This window comes from Protopterus annectens, chromosome 9.part0 (genome assembly GCF_019279795.1).
Source record: "Protopterus annectens isolate FY-2018-M chromosome 9.part0, PAN1.0, whole genome shotgun sequence".
Lineage (NCBI taxonomy): Eukaryota > Metazoa > Chordata > Ceratodontiformes > Protopteridae > Protopterus > Protopterus annectens.
Genome location: NC_056743.1, coordinates 953821318 through 953838245, shown reverse-complemented (window position 1 = coordinate 953838245; position 16928 = coordinate 953821318). Strand labels below are relative to the sequence as shown.

The 16928-nt window shown below is 44.8% G+C and overlaps 2 protein-coding genes across 2 annotated transcripts in view; both read right to left on the bottom strand.

The window, feature by feature from the left end:
- KIF27 (kinesin family member 27) overlaps positions 1–16928 on the bottom strand; it is a 1524306-nt gene that overhangs the window by 1309441 nt on the left and 197937 nt on the right. The window lies entirely within an intron of this gene.
- Positions 13944–15912, bottom strand: RMI1 (RecQ mediated genome instability 1). Its single transcript, XM_044083687.1, has one exon. It carries the CDS (start codon positions 15887–15889, stop codon positions 13982–13984), a length of 1908 nt encoding a protein of 635 aa, XP_043939622.1. The 5' UTR covers positions 15890–15912; the 3' UTR covers positions 13944–13981.

The following is a 16928-nucleotide window of genomic DNA, read 5'->3' as shown; positions in this document are numbered from 1 at the left end:
TTAGTATATCCAGGAAAGTGTTTAGAATAGATAGGTCCAGTATTGGTCTCCATGCTTTGTCCTTTCTGGGTACCAAGAACAGTCGAGTAAAATCCTTGTCCCTGCTCTTGCTGTGGCAATTGTTGAATAGCCCTCATGTCCATGAAAGCTGCGACTTATTTTTGAGCCTCTGCCCATTGATTTTTTGGCAGGTCTGGCCAACAGTTTGCCCTTGGCAGGGTATGGAAATGAAACTTATAGCTTTGTGACACTATGTCTAGAACCCATTTGTCCTGGGTTATAATGTGCCAATTTTGAGAAAAAAGTGCTAGTTTTCCCCCTAAGGGTGCTGCCAGAAGATAAGTGCTTGGTGCAGGCAGGGGGAAGTCATTGGGACTGTTTCCTGTATGATTGTGCTTTGTCTTCTCCACCTTTGGCGGTAGAGGCACTCCACTGCTTAGGCCTGTAGGATCCTTGCGGCTGTGATCTGCCTCTAGGGTGTCTTGGTCTGCCCCTTTGAGGTCTGTCTGAGACTGGAAAGGACCAATTCTTTGTAGGCTAGTGTCTGCTAAATCTAGGTGGCTTTACCTGTAAAAAAATCCTTGACCGTTTGCATAGATTTAGCTTTGTCCTCCATTTTCTTTAGCACCTCTTCTGCCTTAACACCAAATAAGGTATCATGTTGTAAAGGAGCATCTAATAATTTTGCTTTAACATGGTCAGGCAGAGTTTGTTCCTTTAACCAAGCATGCCTCCTAATGACAGAACCCAAAACAGCGGCCCTGCAGGAGGCCTCCAGATAATCAAACCCACATTGCAAAGCATGCTTTCCAACTTGTTCAGCTACAAGCAATAAATCCTGCATTTCTTTGTTTTCTGCACAATCAGAATTTGCCATAATTTTCTGTTTAAGCAGTGTCATGATATATTGCTGATATTTGAGCATATGAAACTGGTAATTTAAGGCCCTTATAAACAAAGTAGCAGATGTGTCTTTTTTTTTCCACATCTATACAGTGCCCTAGAATCCCTGTCAGAGGGGGTAGGTTTTTGCAGTAGAAGCCTTGACCCCTTTTGGACGCTGAGAAATAGTTTCTGGGTCTGCAGTAGGGTTTTTGGAAAGGAATTTATGAGAGTCAGGGACCCTGTAGTATCTGTCTGGCTTAACAGGAGCTGGAGGTAAAGAGTCAGGGGTCAGACTAGACTCCCGAGAACACATCTACAATGTCCAACACAGGTGGAATAGCTAGAGGCCTGTGTTGAGGTAGTAAAAGGAAGTCTCTGAGCCTTTTCTTAGATTCTGAAAAATATTGGCTCTCCCAGTGGAAGTGCTCCCTCATAGTATGCAAGGTTTCCCCACCAGAGTAGTCCTCAGGAGGAGAAGCTGAAGGAATAGATTCTTCAGCATCAGAATCCTAATAGGGGGAACAGAATATTCCTGATCAGAACAGGAATCAGAAGAAATGGAAACCTGATCTGGAGATTCACAGTCTGTCTCTTGCCTAGGCCTCTTATCAGGAGGGGGATGGGACCCCCTGATCAAGGTAATTAAGTCTTCGGCCATTTTGAGCATCTGTTTTTTGGGCATGGAGACCTGTCCTTGTGGCTGGTGAACTTGTTTCTTTGCCTTTAAAGGTGTTTGAGTCTTTGAAGTCTGTTTTATATATAATTATTTAGGTCTGAATACACCCTCAGAAGCCAATGCCTGCTCAGTGGCTCCGGACCCATCTGAGGGAATAATCTCAGAGGATCCAATACCTTGAGTTTCCAGCGGTCTGGCCGACTCCATGTGGGAGTCGGTAGCGGCCTACGACTATAGTGGGCATCAGGGGCTGTGAAAGCTCCTCACTGAGAACCGGCGATTTTCTTAGGAGAAGCTTCGTCGTCGGTTTTGGACCTCGGTTGCCTGACACTTTCTTTCTCTTTGTGTTTTTTTGTGAACTCCGGTAGTCGGATGGCTATCAGATGACACTGTATAATTAAATCTTCGCCCAAAATAGCTTAATGCAAAATCGTACCAACGCTTAATAGTGCATTGGTTAAATCTAGCACAAAACCAACAACTAGCAACATCGTGGTCAGGGCCTAGGCAAGGAATACAGTAAGAATGAAAGTCCTTATGAGGTATTTGCTTCCCACAAGAAATACAATTAACTTTTTCTGACATCGGTCTGGAGCAAGAAAAAGTTTCCCTAATGGGGTACTTAGCTTTTAATGAAGACTTTGGATCTGAAACTCGAACACGAAAATCTCAGGAGTCGGCCGACCGGCACTTGCGAACTGCTTCTGCTTCGGGCGCCGCGCGGCAAGAAAGACTGAATAAAATGGCGTCAGCTGCATCTTTTACACCCGACGACCTGACATCAGGGAAGAGGCGACAGCAACCAACACAGGATGCAAGGCTTTGGAATTCAGACCGACTGATTGCAACCTGCCAGCATGATAACCCAAATGTAATGACTGCAACAGTGAAACACGAAGAACATCCCTGGAACCCTGGTTACGCGGACCCCCCTCTGCCCCAAAAGGAGAGTCTTCCCTGTGAGCTTCCCCCTCTGCCTCTAGGGGAGAACTCTGCCTGTGTGTCATGGAAAGGACCCTGAGATTTCTTGAACCATATCTTCCCACTATTTTGGTTTCGGGAGAAAGCACGTTAAGGAGAAGAATAACGGACACCTATGGCAGAAAGGGTCTTACCATCCTGTTCACGTCTGGCCAGTGTGCATTTAACTTTGGGCCCAAACAACGAGGAGGCCTCAATGTGAGCGTTAAGAAAGGAAGCCTTAAAGGGTTCCGCGAAATTGCACAAGCACATCCATGCGCAGTGTCTCAAGACCGCAGCTGAACCCGCTGCTCTAGCTGCTTCTTCTGATGCGTGAGATATCAGTCGCATAAAGGAGTTAGATATTGATTCAATGGTGGCCAGCCAAGAGGCCACTTTGTCATGGACCTCATCAGACATGGCACCAGCCAAGGTTTCAGAGAGTTCAGAAATCAGATCCCTTTGAAGCCTGGTAAAAAGTGTGCCATATAATTCAGGGACCTGATAGTAAAGGTCGCTGATGCAAAGGTGCGCTTCCCTATCCTGTCCAGGGCCTGGTTAGGTGGATGGACAGTCTGGCTTTCTTCTTCTTCTGCCAAATCCTTTTTTGTTGCGGCCGCCACCACCAAACATCCACAGGAAGACCTTTGGACCAATAGGGATCCGAAGCAGAAGGGGACAAAATCTTATCTGGCCTCCGGTGAATAGCTTCGACTGCATCAGGAGCCTTCCAAGCACGTTGCACAATAAGCCGGACAAGTTCATCGGCTGGTGGAGTAACCCAGGAGGCCGGGCAAGAAAAGCCTGCAGGAACACAGATTCCTCAGAGGTCAGATTAGAGGACTGCCAGTCACCTCTCTGTTTCAGGATTTCGAGGATATCACCAAAGGATACCTCAGAGGGTGACCGGGGGAGCCTTCCCCCTCATCAAAATCTGTGTCTTCAGTGAGGCACTCCTCTGTGGAGTCCATGTGCTTCCTCTTACACAAACTTTTCCGGTGGACCTCCTCAGCGAGAGAAGCTGGAGAAGACAACGGAAAAGGGGATTCCTGTGGGAATAAGTCCTGAGGCCCTAGCACCAGGTGTCCGCTAGGTGCGACTTGTGAAACCAATGTACCAGAGGAGGACGGAGGTATAGACAGTCCAGTATCGCCAGCAGCAGCGAAAGCCTTCTCCATCAGTTGGAAGGCTGGTCCAACTGAAGAGGAGTGAATGTCTAGGACAGGGGTCTTCCCCCTCCCCTAAATGGCTCAGCCTGCCGACCCAGAGTCCCTGGATGGCTGTGGAGCAGCAAACTATGCATGTCACAAGTGACATCCTGGGTCATAGCAAAAAACTTTCCTGCCACAAATGCAACTGCGGTTCCTTAGTGAGATCCATAAAGGGGACCGAAAAAGGGGAAGACTGTGCTATATCCATGGACTTCAAAGGCAATGAAGGAGGAGAATAAGAAGGGGTCTTTGGAGATGGGTGATCTCCTCCCAAGAAAGGATAGTTCCTGAGGGGTGGGATACCTCTGGCCAAGAGCACCTGATCCACAAGATGCAACACATCGTGTTTGGAAAGGCTTCTAGTGGACCTCTCTGAGACTAAGGGAGAAACAGGCCTATCCACAGAAGAGGCAAACTAGGTGCCCAACTTACCAGTCCACCCAGAGGACAACAGTGGCGAGAGAGACTGGACTACGGGTGTCTGCACTGAAGAATTCATCGGTGCCGAGGTCATGGTCTGCACCAACACAGGGATCGGTGCCAAAGTGGTTGTCGGTACCGAAGCTGGAACCGACAAAACTGGAGTCAACAATAAAGGCGTCTGTTCCGAGGACGATGTCAATGTCTGCGCTGACTGAATGGTCGGTGCCGATACAGTGGCAATAGTCTGAAGAGAGGAGCCTCTCGGTGCCGATATAGTGAAAGCTGCAGGAGAAGACTGAGCCGAGATCACTAATGGAACCGAAGGTCTAGGCACCGAAAGCACTGGGGCTGACTGAATGAGCTCCGGAGCCGAAACTTTAGCTTTTTTAGGTTTTGGCTGGCAGGAGTCCCCAGCCGGGAACGAAGGCAAAGATTTAGTCTTAATAGGAACATCCAAGTTTTTCTTATGGGCTCTAGGAGGGGTTGAGGCCTGCAACCCAGAAATAGCCTCTGAAAAGGGAGATTTAAGAAGCCCCTTCAGCAACAGCTTGTTTTTCCTTTCCAGAAAAGTTTTCACAGATAGTACAGGGCGGGTCAACAGACAACTGGGACGCCCCCAAACAATAAACACACAGAGTGTGCATCAGAAGTTGGTAGTTTGTGTCCACAATCAGAACACCGCTTAAATCTCGGACTACCTTTCTTATCTGCCATGACAGCAAATTAAATAATAGAAAAGGGTACCAGCAATGGTACAAAAGAATACCCGAAGGTATGAGAAAAAAAGGGAAGGATTACCAACGATGGTAAAGAGAGAATACCTTGCGGTAAAAAGGTAGAGAAAAGAGCAGAAAAACCTGAAGAAAAAATGTACGCTAGATGCGGTAGGGTAAGAGACAATGAAATAGAAAACTTTTCTGACAGAAAAGTAATATGAAAGACTATTAAACAACAAATAACTGTTCTTAGCTCAAGAGAAGCAGCTTGACACGACCGAATGGCAATGCGGCAAACGAAATCTGAGTTAACAGGGAGAGGGGGATTGTGGGTAAGAGTTTAGCTCAAGAGTTTGAAGGCGACGTGAGCTTGGAAAATGGCCGGCTCGGTTCAGAGGTCGGAACAGATACCCATGCGTAAGGAATGAATGAGGATTAACAATATCAGATAGAGAATTATATAACCTCTGGAAATGATCCTCTGCACCCATGTACCTTTTGTAATGTCTAGCCAGGCTCTCTGGTGTTGGGGTAAACAACCCCAGATTGCCTCTAGAGGTGGACAATCGGGCCTCCTTTCAGAAACACTGGTAGGGTCTGTCAGAGAAAATCTCTGGGCACCTGATTCTGTGGGTCTTCTCTGCCATGCGAGTGGTGTCTTCCATTTGGGTTCCCTCCTCTGGCCCTGAGGGAACTATCTGCACAGGGATCCTGGAAAGGACCCTGGGACTTCCTAAGCCACATTTCCAACCTCCATGATTCCTGCAAAAGGTCCTCTGAGGAGACAAAAAACGTACTCCAATTGCAGAAAGGGTCTTTCTATCTTTGCTCACACCTGGAGTGTGTGTCCTTTAAAGGGACAAACAATGATTTTCCGTTAAAAGGAGCATTAATGAGAGGACTTGAAGGACTCTGCAAACTCACACAAATGCATCAGAGCATGCCTCCTAATAGAAATGCCTGAACCCGCTGCCTTTGAGAAACCTTCTGCCACATGGGAGATAATAGTCACTGACGAGTTGGTGATCGATTGAAGGGTAGCCAACTGAGGCCACAGAAGACCAACCCTCAGAAGTACTGGTCCCAGAGAGGGGAATTTGAAAGTTCCTTAATCAAATCACTGTGTAATCTTGTGAAGTATGACAAATAATTCAGCAATCTGAGTGCAAAGGTCACTGAAGCATACACACGCTTATCAAATCTGTCCAACACCCTAGACTCTGTCAGGGAATGGAGACAAGAATTCTGCTCCACAAGTTCTTTCTTGGTGGTCGCCACCATAACCATGGCAGTTATGGGAACTCCCTTACTCCAAAATTCATTTACTGCAGGTGGTGTCAAAATCCAGTCTGGTTCTTTGGGAATTGGCTCAACTGTCTGGTTCCTTCCACGCCTGAGAGACCAAATAAAGGAGCTCATCAGTGGGCGGAGTCACTGAGGAGGTGGATGGGTCTGACCCAAAAGTCTCCAGGACTACAGATTCCTCTTTGGCAGGGTTATCAGTGGACCAACCACACATCTGCTTAATGATTTCTAGGATATCTGCAAATGAGATGTCTTTGGGTGGAGATCTTTGGGACCCTTCCCCTTCATCGAAATCTGTATCTTTGGTGATGGACTCCTGATGAGAATCCAAGTGCCTCCTCTTTAACTTCCTACATACTTCTTCGATGGGGTGTTCAGAGAAGTATCGGAAAAAATAGCTATACCCTGCTGGGTAGCCGGAAGACTCTGAGCTGGCTGTCACTGTGGAGTGGAATAATGTGGCTCAAGACACAGACATATAGGATCCAGAGGGAAAATCCAAGGGGGGGGCATCCGCCCTGCAGGAATGCAGAACTCACTCTCTCCATCAACTCGGAGATAGAACTCACTGGGGAGAAGGAAGTCGAAGGAGCACAGAAGCCAAGCTTCAGATCCATCAGCTTCCCCTCCCCCAAAGGCAATCCACCAGAGGCAGAGGCTGAAGCCAAGTTATCAAATGCAGAAGCTCTGAGGGGCAGAGAGGACTCGGACAGCTTTGGAGTCAACTAACGCCTCGGAACAGACAGGGAAGCTTCGGCTCACAGAGTCATCCAGCTCAGATGCACTTGGAGCAGACGCCCTCAGAGAAATCCTTGGAGCCAAATATACTATGATCTTTGGATCCGAAACAGACAGATCTAGGAGACTGATGCAAGGGCTCCAAAACCACAAGACTGATCAGAGGGCTCTGAAACTACAAGAACAATCAGAGAAGAAGCAGAGATTGGAGGTGTAGTACTAGACAAGAACATCCTGACCCAAAGTGGGTAGAAGCCAGAAGAACTCCCCATATGACTCTGCATTGAGAAACTTTCTCATCATTCTTTCCACATCAGCCTCTGTCAGTCTTCTGGAAGAACTGATGCCACTGAGGGAGACCTGGGGCACTTGCAGGATTCCAAAAAGGGAGAGGGTATCAGCTCTATGGAGGGAGAGTAACGAGTCCTTGGCAACAACTTTGAATTTGAAAGGACAGCTCTCCCTCTAGTGAGTCGCTACTTATATTTGCATCTATTTTTTTTTTTTATTCGGAAAAGCTAACATGCAAAGTACACTGCTCATTTTGAAAGTCATCAGATTCCTTGGCTGCAATCAGATTTATGTGTACTTTGTGGTGAAAATAGTTTTTCAAAGGCTAACACATAGACCTCGATCAGCTATACTACAACACTGCTTCCAACTTAGGCGGTTTCTTCACAAGTATGCACTTTGCAGTTGCCTATCCTGTACTTTTCTGGATGACTGCAGTTGCCTATCCTGTACTTTCCTGGATGACTGCTCTGCCTTTTTTTTTTTTTTTTTGCTTACTCAAATGCTCCAGCATATACATCCTAACCACTAATACAAAGGCTACAAGGCTACCTGGGAATAATCATAGTTAGACATCAGCCCCCCCCCCCCCCACAAGTCCTTTTTCTGTTCTGCCTATCCTGCCCTCCCATCACACATTATAAAGTACAGTTGTGTACCTACCATAAATGTAGATGTTCGAGTGCATTCACTGTTGCAGTCATTACTCTTGGGTTATCCTGCTGGCAGGCTACCCTCAGTCGGCCAGAATTCCAAAGTCTAGGTCCAGCATCGGTTGCTGTCGCCTCTTCCCTGACGTCAGTGCGCCAGGGGTATAAAAGATGCAGCCAATGCCATTTTCTTCAGTTTTTCTTGCCCCAGATGTCAGGTGCCCCCAAATTGGTAGGCTGAAAAATATGCCAATAAAAATGCATGCACAAAAATAACATTTTCTTCATCTACAAGCAAATACACCAAATAGGTTGTGTAGGATAGAGAAGTGCAGATAAGTCCCAACAAAGAAAAGGGAGATGGAGGGTGGGTAACCTGGACTGCAACAGTGAATACACTCAAACATCTACATTTATGGTAGGTACACAACTGTACTATGTTCATCGTGTTTCACTGTTGCAGTCATTACTCTTGGGTTGAATCCCAAAGCTGAGGATGGGTGGCTGGGCTAAACAGGATTAGGAGAGGCTATGAGGCCCTGCAGAACTGCAGTGGCAAAGCCTGCTCTGGACTTAAGAGTAAATAGGTAAGTGGTAGTACTTTGTGAAGTTGTGCACTGAACTCCAAGTTGCAGCCTCCAAGATATCTTTGGTTGGTACTCCTCTGAGGAAGGCTGCTGAAGTGGCTGCTGCTCCTCTGGTGGAATGAGGCCTAATGACCTTAGACACTGATTTGCCATGTTGAAAATAGCAGAAGCAGATGCAATGGCCTATCCATTTAGAAATGGTCTGTTTTGAGATAGCCTTTCCTTGTGATCCTGCAGCATATGACACAAAGTTGCTCAGTCTTTCTGAAAGCTTTAGTTCTGTCCAAGTAGAAGCGTAACTGCCTGTGTATGTCCAAAGAATGCAGAATTTTCTCACCCTTGTTCTGTGGATTTGGATAAAAGGTAGGCAAGTGAATGGTTTGGTTGAAGGCCACACTGGACACCACCTTAGGCATAAATGTAGGGTTGAGAAACCCTGTCTGGATGAAAAATGATGAAAGGTTCCACAGCCATTAGTGCTTGTATCTCCGAGACTCGCCTTGCAAAGGTAATTGCTAGGAGCAGAGCTGTTTTCCAGGATAAGAATTTTATATCTGCTGTTGAGGCTGGCTCGAAAGGAGGCAGTGTGAGTTTTCCCAAAACATAAGTGAGGTCCCAGGCCGGAATTGGTACTCTTCTTGGAGGCCTAATGTTTTTGGCCCCTCTGAGGTACTGCCTTATTAAAGGATGAGAAAAGATAGGTGGTTCCGTATTGTAGTCGGCTGAAATGGCAGAGGCATGAATCTAATTTATGTGAAAGAAAGGCCTTTGTTCAGCATCTCAGTTAGGTATTGTAAAATCCAAGGGATATTTGGTACACGTGTCAATGCCTTGTTCCTGGTTCCAAGCACAGAATCTCTTCCATTTTTCTGCATAAGATTTGCTGGTACTGGGCCTCCTGGCCTCCAAGATAACATCCATAACAGCTTTTGAAAGAGGAGTGTTCTGAATGGCTACATTATCTGCCATGCTGCCAGATTTAAGGTCCTGAGTTGGTTGTGCAGGATCTGATTGTTTTGTTGGGTCAGCAAGTGAGACGTTTGAGGCAATATCCATGCTGGACCCTGAGACAAGCTCTTTAGGATTGGGTACCAGTGCTGGCGTGGCCAATCTGGTGTTATCAGTATCATTTTTGGCTTCTCTTGTCTGACCTTTAGGAGTACCCTGGGAAGGAGAGGCAGTGGGGGAAAAGCATATGCTGTTAGATTTTTCCAGCTGAAGGATAGGGCATCCACTTTCCAAGCTTGCTTGTGGTAAATCCTTGTGCAAAATCTCCACAATTGGCAGTTGTGAGGGGAGGCAAATAGATCTATGTCTGGGCATCCCCATTTCCTTATTATCATGCTGAAGATTTGTGGATCCAGTTTCCATTTGTGGGGATCCATGAGGTTTCTGCTTAGTTCGCCTTCCAGAGTATTTGTTTTTCCTGGCAGGAATTGTGCTTGCAGGTGAACTTGAAAAGCCAATACCGTATCCCATAAGGTAATTGCTTGTCTGCAGAGGGGGTAGGAATGTGTACCTCCCTGCTTGTTTATGTACCACATGACCGTAGTGTTGTCTGTCTTTATCAGTATCTGTCCTGGGTGAAGTAGGTCCTTGAAAGCTGTCAGGGCATTTTGAACAGCTAGCATCTCTTTTTGATTGATGTGAAGATGCATCTGGTTTGCAGGCCATGTGCCCTGAATACATTTTCCTGCCATATGGGCCCCCAGGCACAATCCAATGCATCCGTTGTCAGTGTCTGTCTGGCTGTGGGTAAGCTGAATGGCAGACCGTTGTTGTAGTGACAGGCATCTGCCCACCATCGTAACTCCTGTTGTAGGCAGGGAATGAGTGCAACTACTGTCTCCAGGCTGTGGCAATGCTGAGTCCAAACACTTTTTAGATACCATTGTAGCTTCTTCATATGCAGTCTGGCATATGGAATTAGTAGAATGTAGGATGCCATGAAACCCAAGGCCTGCAGGATTTTCCTTGCAGATAAGTGGGTTTTTGTTGCCAATTGCTTGAAGTAAGTAGTCAGTTGCTTTTGTTTGTCTGGCGTGAGGTAAGCCATCTGGGCAGTTGTATTTAAGCTTGCACCCAGGAATATTATCTCTTGAGAGGGCACTAGTTTTGATTTCTTTTAGTTTACTGTGTGCCCTAGGCCAATTAGTAATCTTTTTACAAACGCCAGATGCTTTAGAAGAATGTCTTTGTTCTCTGCTTGAATTAGGAAGTCGTCCAAGTAGGGATATATTTAAATTCCTTGTCTGCAAAACACAATTACTGGTGCCAGGCATTTTGTGAAGACCCTGGGCGCAGTAGATAAGCCAAAGGGCAGTGCAGAGAATTGGTAATGCATTGACCCAGCTAGGAATCTGAGGTATCTTCTGCAATATTGTCTGATTGGGACATGCAGTATTGCCTCTTTTAGGTCCAAAGTTACGAGCCAAGCCTTCTTGCCCAGTATGGGCAGTAGCTGCTGTAGAGTCAACATCTTGAATTTTGGAACTTCCAGAAACGTATTTAGTATAGACAGGTCTAGTATTGGTCTCCAGGTTTTGTCCTTTCTGGGTACTAGGAAAAGTCTGGAGCAAAATCCTTGTCCCTGCTCTTGTTGTGGTACTTGCTGAATGGCCATCATGTCCATGAGGGCTGTAATTTATTTTTGTGCCTCTGCCCATTGATTATGTTGCAGGTCTGGCATACCTTTTGACCTTGGTAGACTGTGAAAATGGAACCTGTAGCCTTGGGACACTATGTTCAGGACCCATTTGTCCTGGGTAACCATTTGCCAATTTGATGAAAAAAGTGCTAGTTTTCCCCCTAAGGGGGCTGCCAAAAGAAAAGTGCTTGGATCTGGGTAGAGGAGAGGAAAGTCATTGGGACTGTTTCCTGTAAGGCTGTGATTTGTCTTCTCCACTTTTGGAGGTAGCAGCACCCCATTGTTTAGGCCTGTATGAGCCTTGGGGCTGAGATCTGCCTCTGGGACGCCTGTATCTGCCTCTTTGTGGTCTGTCTGACGCTGGAAAGGACCAATTTTTAGAAGGCCAGTTCCTGCTAAACCTGGGTGCTGTACCTGTAAGAAATCCTTGACTGTCTGTATGGATTTTGCTTTATCCTCCATTTTCAACACCTCTTCTGCTTTAGTACAAAACAAAGTATCATGCTACAATGGTGCATCTAATATTTTGTTTTAACATTATCAGGCAGATTCTGTTCCTTTAACCAAGCATGCCTTCTAATAACAGAACCTGTAAAAGCGGCCCTGCAAGAGGCCTCCAAAGAATCATATCCACATTGCAAAGTATACTTTCCCACTTGTTCAGCTGCATGCAATAAATCCTGCAATTCCTTGTTCTCTGAACATTCAGTATTTGTCAACATTTTATGTTTAAGCAGTGACATTAAATATTGCAGAAATGTAAGCACATGAAACGGACAATTTAAAGCCCTTACAGCCAGGGTAGCAGAAGTGTAGACTTTTTCCCCCATCTGTCTAGAGCCCTAGAATCCCTATCAGAGGGGGCAGGGTTGTTTGCAGTGGAAGCTTTAACCCCTTTGGGACCCTGAGATATAGTTTCTGGGTCAGCAGCGGGGTTTTTATATAGGAATTTATGAGAATCCGGGACCCTGTACTATCTGTCTGGCTTAGCAGGTGCAGGGGGTAAAGAGTAGGGGACAGGCCGGACTCTGAAAATACATCATCTACAATGTCTAGGACAGGTGGAATAGCAAGGGGTCTGTGCTGAGGAAGTAGCAGAAAGTCTCTGAGCCTTTTCTTAGATTCAGAATAATCTTGGCTCTCCCAATGGAAATGCTCCTTCATAGTATGCAGGGTTTCCCCAAAAGAATAATCCTCAGGAGGAGAGGTTGAAGGAATGGATTTTTCAGCATCAGAATCCTCATAGGGAAGCATGGAGTAATCCGGTTCAGAAGAGGAATCAGGGGAAATAGAAACCCGATCAGAAGAATCATACTCTGTCTCTTGCCTAGGCCTCTTATCAGGAGGGGGATGTGAACCCCTGATCAAAGTAATTATGTCTTTGGCCATTTTCAGCATTTGTTTTTTAGCCATGGAAGTCTGGGTAGGAGAAAGCTGTACTTGTTTCTTTGTCTTTAGAACTGCTGTAGTCTTTGAAGCTGTAGATGGCTTAATATATAGTTGTGTAGGTCTGAAGACACCCGCAGAAGCAGATGCTTGCTCAGCGGCTCCGGACCCATCTGAGGGAATGATTTACGAGTATCCAATACCTTGAGTATCCAGAGGCCCAGTCAGCTCCACGTGGGAGTCGGAAGCGGCCTGTTGCTCTGAGGTAGCGGGCGCCAGAGGCTGCGAAAGCGCCTCACTGAGAACCGGCGACTGGCCTAGCAGAGGCCTCGTCGGTTTTGGACCTCTGATGCCTATCCTTTTCCTTGTCCTTGTGTTTTTTGTAAACTCCGGTTGTTGGCTGGTCCGACGGCATTATATAATTAAATCTTCTGCCAAAGTAATGAAATGCAAAATCGAACTGACGTTTAATAGTGCATTGGTTAAATCTAGCACAAAACCGACAGCTAGCAACGTTGTGATGATGGCCTAGGCAAGGAATACAACAAGAGTGAAAATCCTTAGGAGGTAATTGCTTCCCACAAGAAATACAATTGTTAACTTTTTCCAACATCGGTCTGGAGCAAGAAAAAAGTTTCCCCAACGAGGTACTTAGCTTTAATGAAGACTTCGGTTCTGAAATTCGGATTTGAAAATCTCAGGAGCCGACCGGCACTTGCGAACGGTTTTTGCTTCGGGCACCGCGCAGCAAGAAAGACTGAAGAAAATGGCGTTGGCTGCATCTTTTATACCCCTGGTGCACTGACGTCAGGGAAGAGGCGACAGCAACTGACGCCGGGCCTAGACTTTGGAATTCTGGCTGACTGAGGGTAGCCTGCCAGCAGGATAACCCAAGAGTAATGACTGCAACAGTGAAACACTATGAACATCTAGGTTCTATCATGTGTGGTCCTTGGCATTAAAGTGCTACTCTAAACTCCGAATCACCTTTTAACCTCACTACCCCCCCCCCCTCCGAGACAGACAGTGAGACACCAGTGTGTTTATGGTATGCTCTCAAAATGAAATGATGGAACTGCAGACAGACTATACACTTCTGCATCAAGAGAATGGTATTCAAGGAGACTTTTGGTAATGCCTCTGCAAAGGGTTCCCTAAATGAAGAAGTGAAGCCATGTGAAAATGTATGCCATTCAAGAAGACAAGTCATGAAAATCAGCGACAGTGAAACAAGGTCCTGAACAAAAACTGAAAAGTAACAAGGTTCACACATTTGAAGGGCCTGTGAAAATTAACTTGGATAAACCAAGTTTCTTGGGGAAAATGTGCAAATATTCCTGGCAGAGCAATAAACCAGTTCTTTTGCATGGTGAAAGATGCTTGTATTCTGTTTGTGATTCCCAGATCCCCCACAAGAAAATCTTACTCCTCAAAGTTTGAGCTTCTAGAGTAAAATACAACATCTGTATTAACATATGCACACGTTTTAATCTGGATAATAAGTTATTATACAGCATGTTTGTTTTCCAAATACTTTAAGTTCTCCAAACTCATATCATGCAAAGCCAAAATAACTGCTTTGGACTTAGTGTGGTTGAATCTAATGGTCATCACACAGCACATATCTATCAGTTCTCTCTGGCAGCTCTGCAGCCCAGTAACCAACTCTTTACGTAGGTCAGGTGTTCTCTTGAGGTTTACTTCTGATGCAGAAAAACCAATAAGGCTGGCTAATATTTCATCTGCAAGTTCAACATCTAAATATGCAGAGCCATCAGAAATTTTTGCTTGTATTCGCCACATTCCACTACTGTTTGCAAGATTTGAAAGCAGTGTAACTATAAAAGCTTTGACTTTTACAACACGAGGTGATTCAGGACTAGAAAGCACAACAGACAGATATGTAAAAGAATAATCTGTATCAAACACAGTCTTGGCTATGGGTTTGTTGCTTTCTTTTACTCCTAAAGCTGTTAATGATGCACTACTATGACAATCAGATTTTTGGGCTCTTTCATTTCTACTGCTGCCTATTGTAATAAGCCTGTTTTCAAAAGGCTGGCATTTAACTACAGGTCTGATTCTAGCAATGTCTGAACTGCAACTTGTGCTACCTGCACTGCTGTCACGGTTTGTGTTTTCCAAAGATCTTTGTGAAATGCATGCTGCTACTTGTGGTTTTGAAACCACAGTCAACATATTTCCATTATCGTTACACTGAACTCCTGAAGGCTTTGCATTTCTGTGCTGCAATATACCAGCTATATTCGCTTGGGAAACATTTTCACATGAAATTTGATTGGTTTTAGATACAGGGGTTGGAAGCATGTCCTCTTCGTTACAACATTTAGAGTAAGCAGCCTGCTCTACATTTTCTTGATTGGCATTGTCATTTTCCTTTGGGTTTACAAAGCATTCATCTATTTCTTGCTCCAAAAACATTTCATCTTCTATATCATCTATAGGAAAATCCTCAAACTCTGCATCATTCCCACGTGAAGCTGGATGATCCACTTCAACCACCTCTTCTTCAGGTGCATCTAACAGAGAACCATAAGCTTGACTTCTATCCAGTCTGCTTCTTAGGGAGGCTGTATCTGCAGTTATAGTGCTGTTTCTTGTCAAATATCCACTATCAGCTAAACTATTTATCCTAAATCCATCATCTTCAAGACTTGCCAGAAGCTCCTCATCAGAAGGACCAAAAACCTGCCCCAAGTCATCAGTTTCATTTTCCATATTACCATTTTGGTTATTTGGTCTAACTGCAGTAACATCTTCAGAGTCCCCAATTAATCTTGCAAGAACCTTTTCCTGGCCATATTCTTCTACAAGTGCTTCTACTTCCCCTCCAAGCACTTTTACATTTTCTGATGTGAGTAGAAGAACTCCAAGGCGGCAGGTAATGTTACCATATAAAATAACTTTTGTTCCTGGAGACAGTTCAGTATGAAGACAAGGAACAGGCTGATATTCCATACCTTGAAGTTCCTGCACTCCGTCAGTTAACTGAAGCATCAGCATTCGAGTAGGTTTTGCTTCCCATGGCTTCTGCGATGCTTGTGTAGTTGCTGTAATTTTTTCATTTGGATTGTCCCTGCCCCTAAGCTTTTGAAGTTGAGAATATGCAGGCTGACTCACATCAACCAAGGAATCAATCTGTAAGCAATAAATTCCATTTAGTTCACATTTTAGAGCTCCTGAGACACCTTCAGGCAATACTGGACACTCCAAGTCTCTAAGGTCAGTAAGAAGCCACTGTTCAAAGACTTGTTTATTAATCTCTGCTTGGGTCAAATTTGTTCCTTGATTTTCCTGCTGAATCCATGTAACACAAGCTTCAAGCCAAGGTGAAGAAACTTTAACATGTCTTGTTGATGCAAGCCAATGTTCCACTTTCTGCAGAAGACTCATTTTACTGGAGCAGCATGAAGCAGAACCTAAAGGTAAAATAAGAAAAACTTGTTACTTTACATACTTCTTCTACTTACCAGCACATCTTAAATAGCAGTTACAACAGTTGCATATTCAGAATTTGCACAGGACAATATTAGTATACTCAACAGTTTATAGTAAATATATATATCTGCATAAGAATCTTTCATTATCCTCCTTCAACTATTCAGCATTCTCACAAGGAAGCAAAGCCAGAGAAAAGGGGGATAACCTAACTGTTGCATGATCATTGGAGTACAGAAGTCAAAAAGGAAAATGAAAGTTGTTCACTTAGAAAACATGCAGCCAAAGAAAGTATTTTTAGGTGTAGTGTGTCAATTTAAAAAACTTAGTACTATGAGGGGAACCTTGCATAAGTGTAGCATATCAACTTCAAATGACATCTGCCTCAGAAAACAAAAGTAGAAAGATGAAAAGTATGGTAGGATGGCCAAACACACAGGACGAGCCAAGACTTACTTAGTCAGGAAGCCAATGAGTGGACTAAGGAGAGGCAGTGGATAATTCATAAATTAAGAAGCTGGAGGCCACACACTTCACATGAAGAAACCTAAGAAGGACCATCATCTGCAAGCTGGACAGATGCATTCTAAGAAGTGATCATCACTTTGAAAATGAATCTCTACAAATGTGGTGAGAAAATGATAGAAGTGCATTTACTGAAATCTAGGTTTCAAGTAAGTGATGTAATAAATACTCACCTACTAAACTGTGGCCTGCATGTATGCACAAATGTGGTCTGGAAAAAAATATGTCCTTATTTATTCTTCTTTCACTGCCTTAATCCCATTCAAGGCTCTGGGAAAAGCCAGAGTATATCCCAGTACTTATTGAGTACAAGACAATGAAACTTCTCCAGGAAGAGAAGCCGGTCACTACAGGGTGCACATATGTAGTAACTCGAACACTGGATGCATACCTACTGTCAATCTGGACAATCAACCAGTTCACCTACAGCCACACCTCTTGAGATATATGAAGCACCTTTTACAAAAAC

Coding starts and splice junctions, on each gene's coding strand:
- RMI1 (XM_044083687.1), bottom strand. CDS start 15,889: ATGAGTCTTCTGCAGAAAGTGGAACATTGGCTTGCATCAACAAGACAT.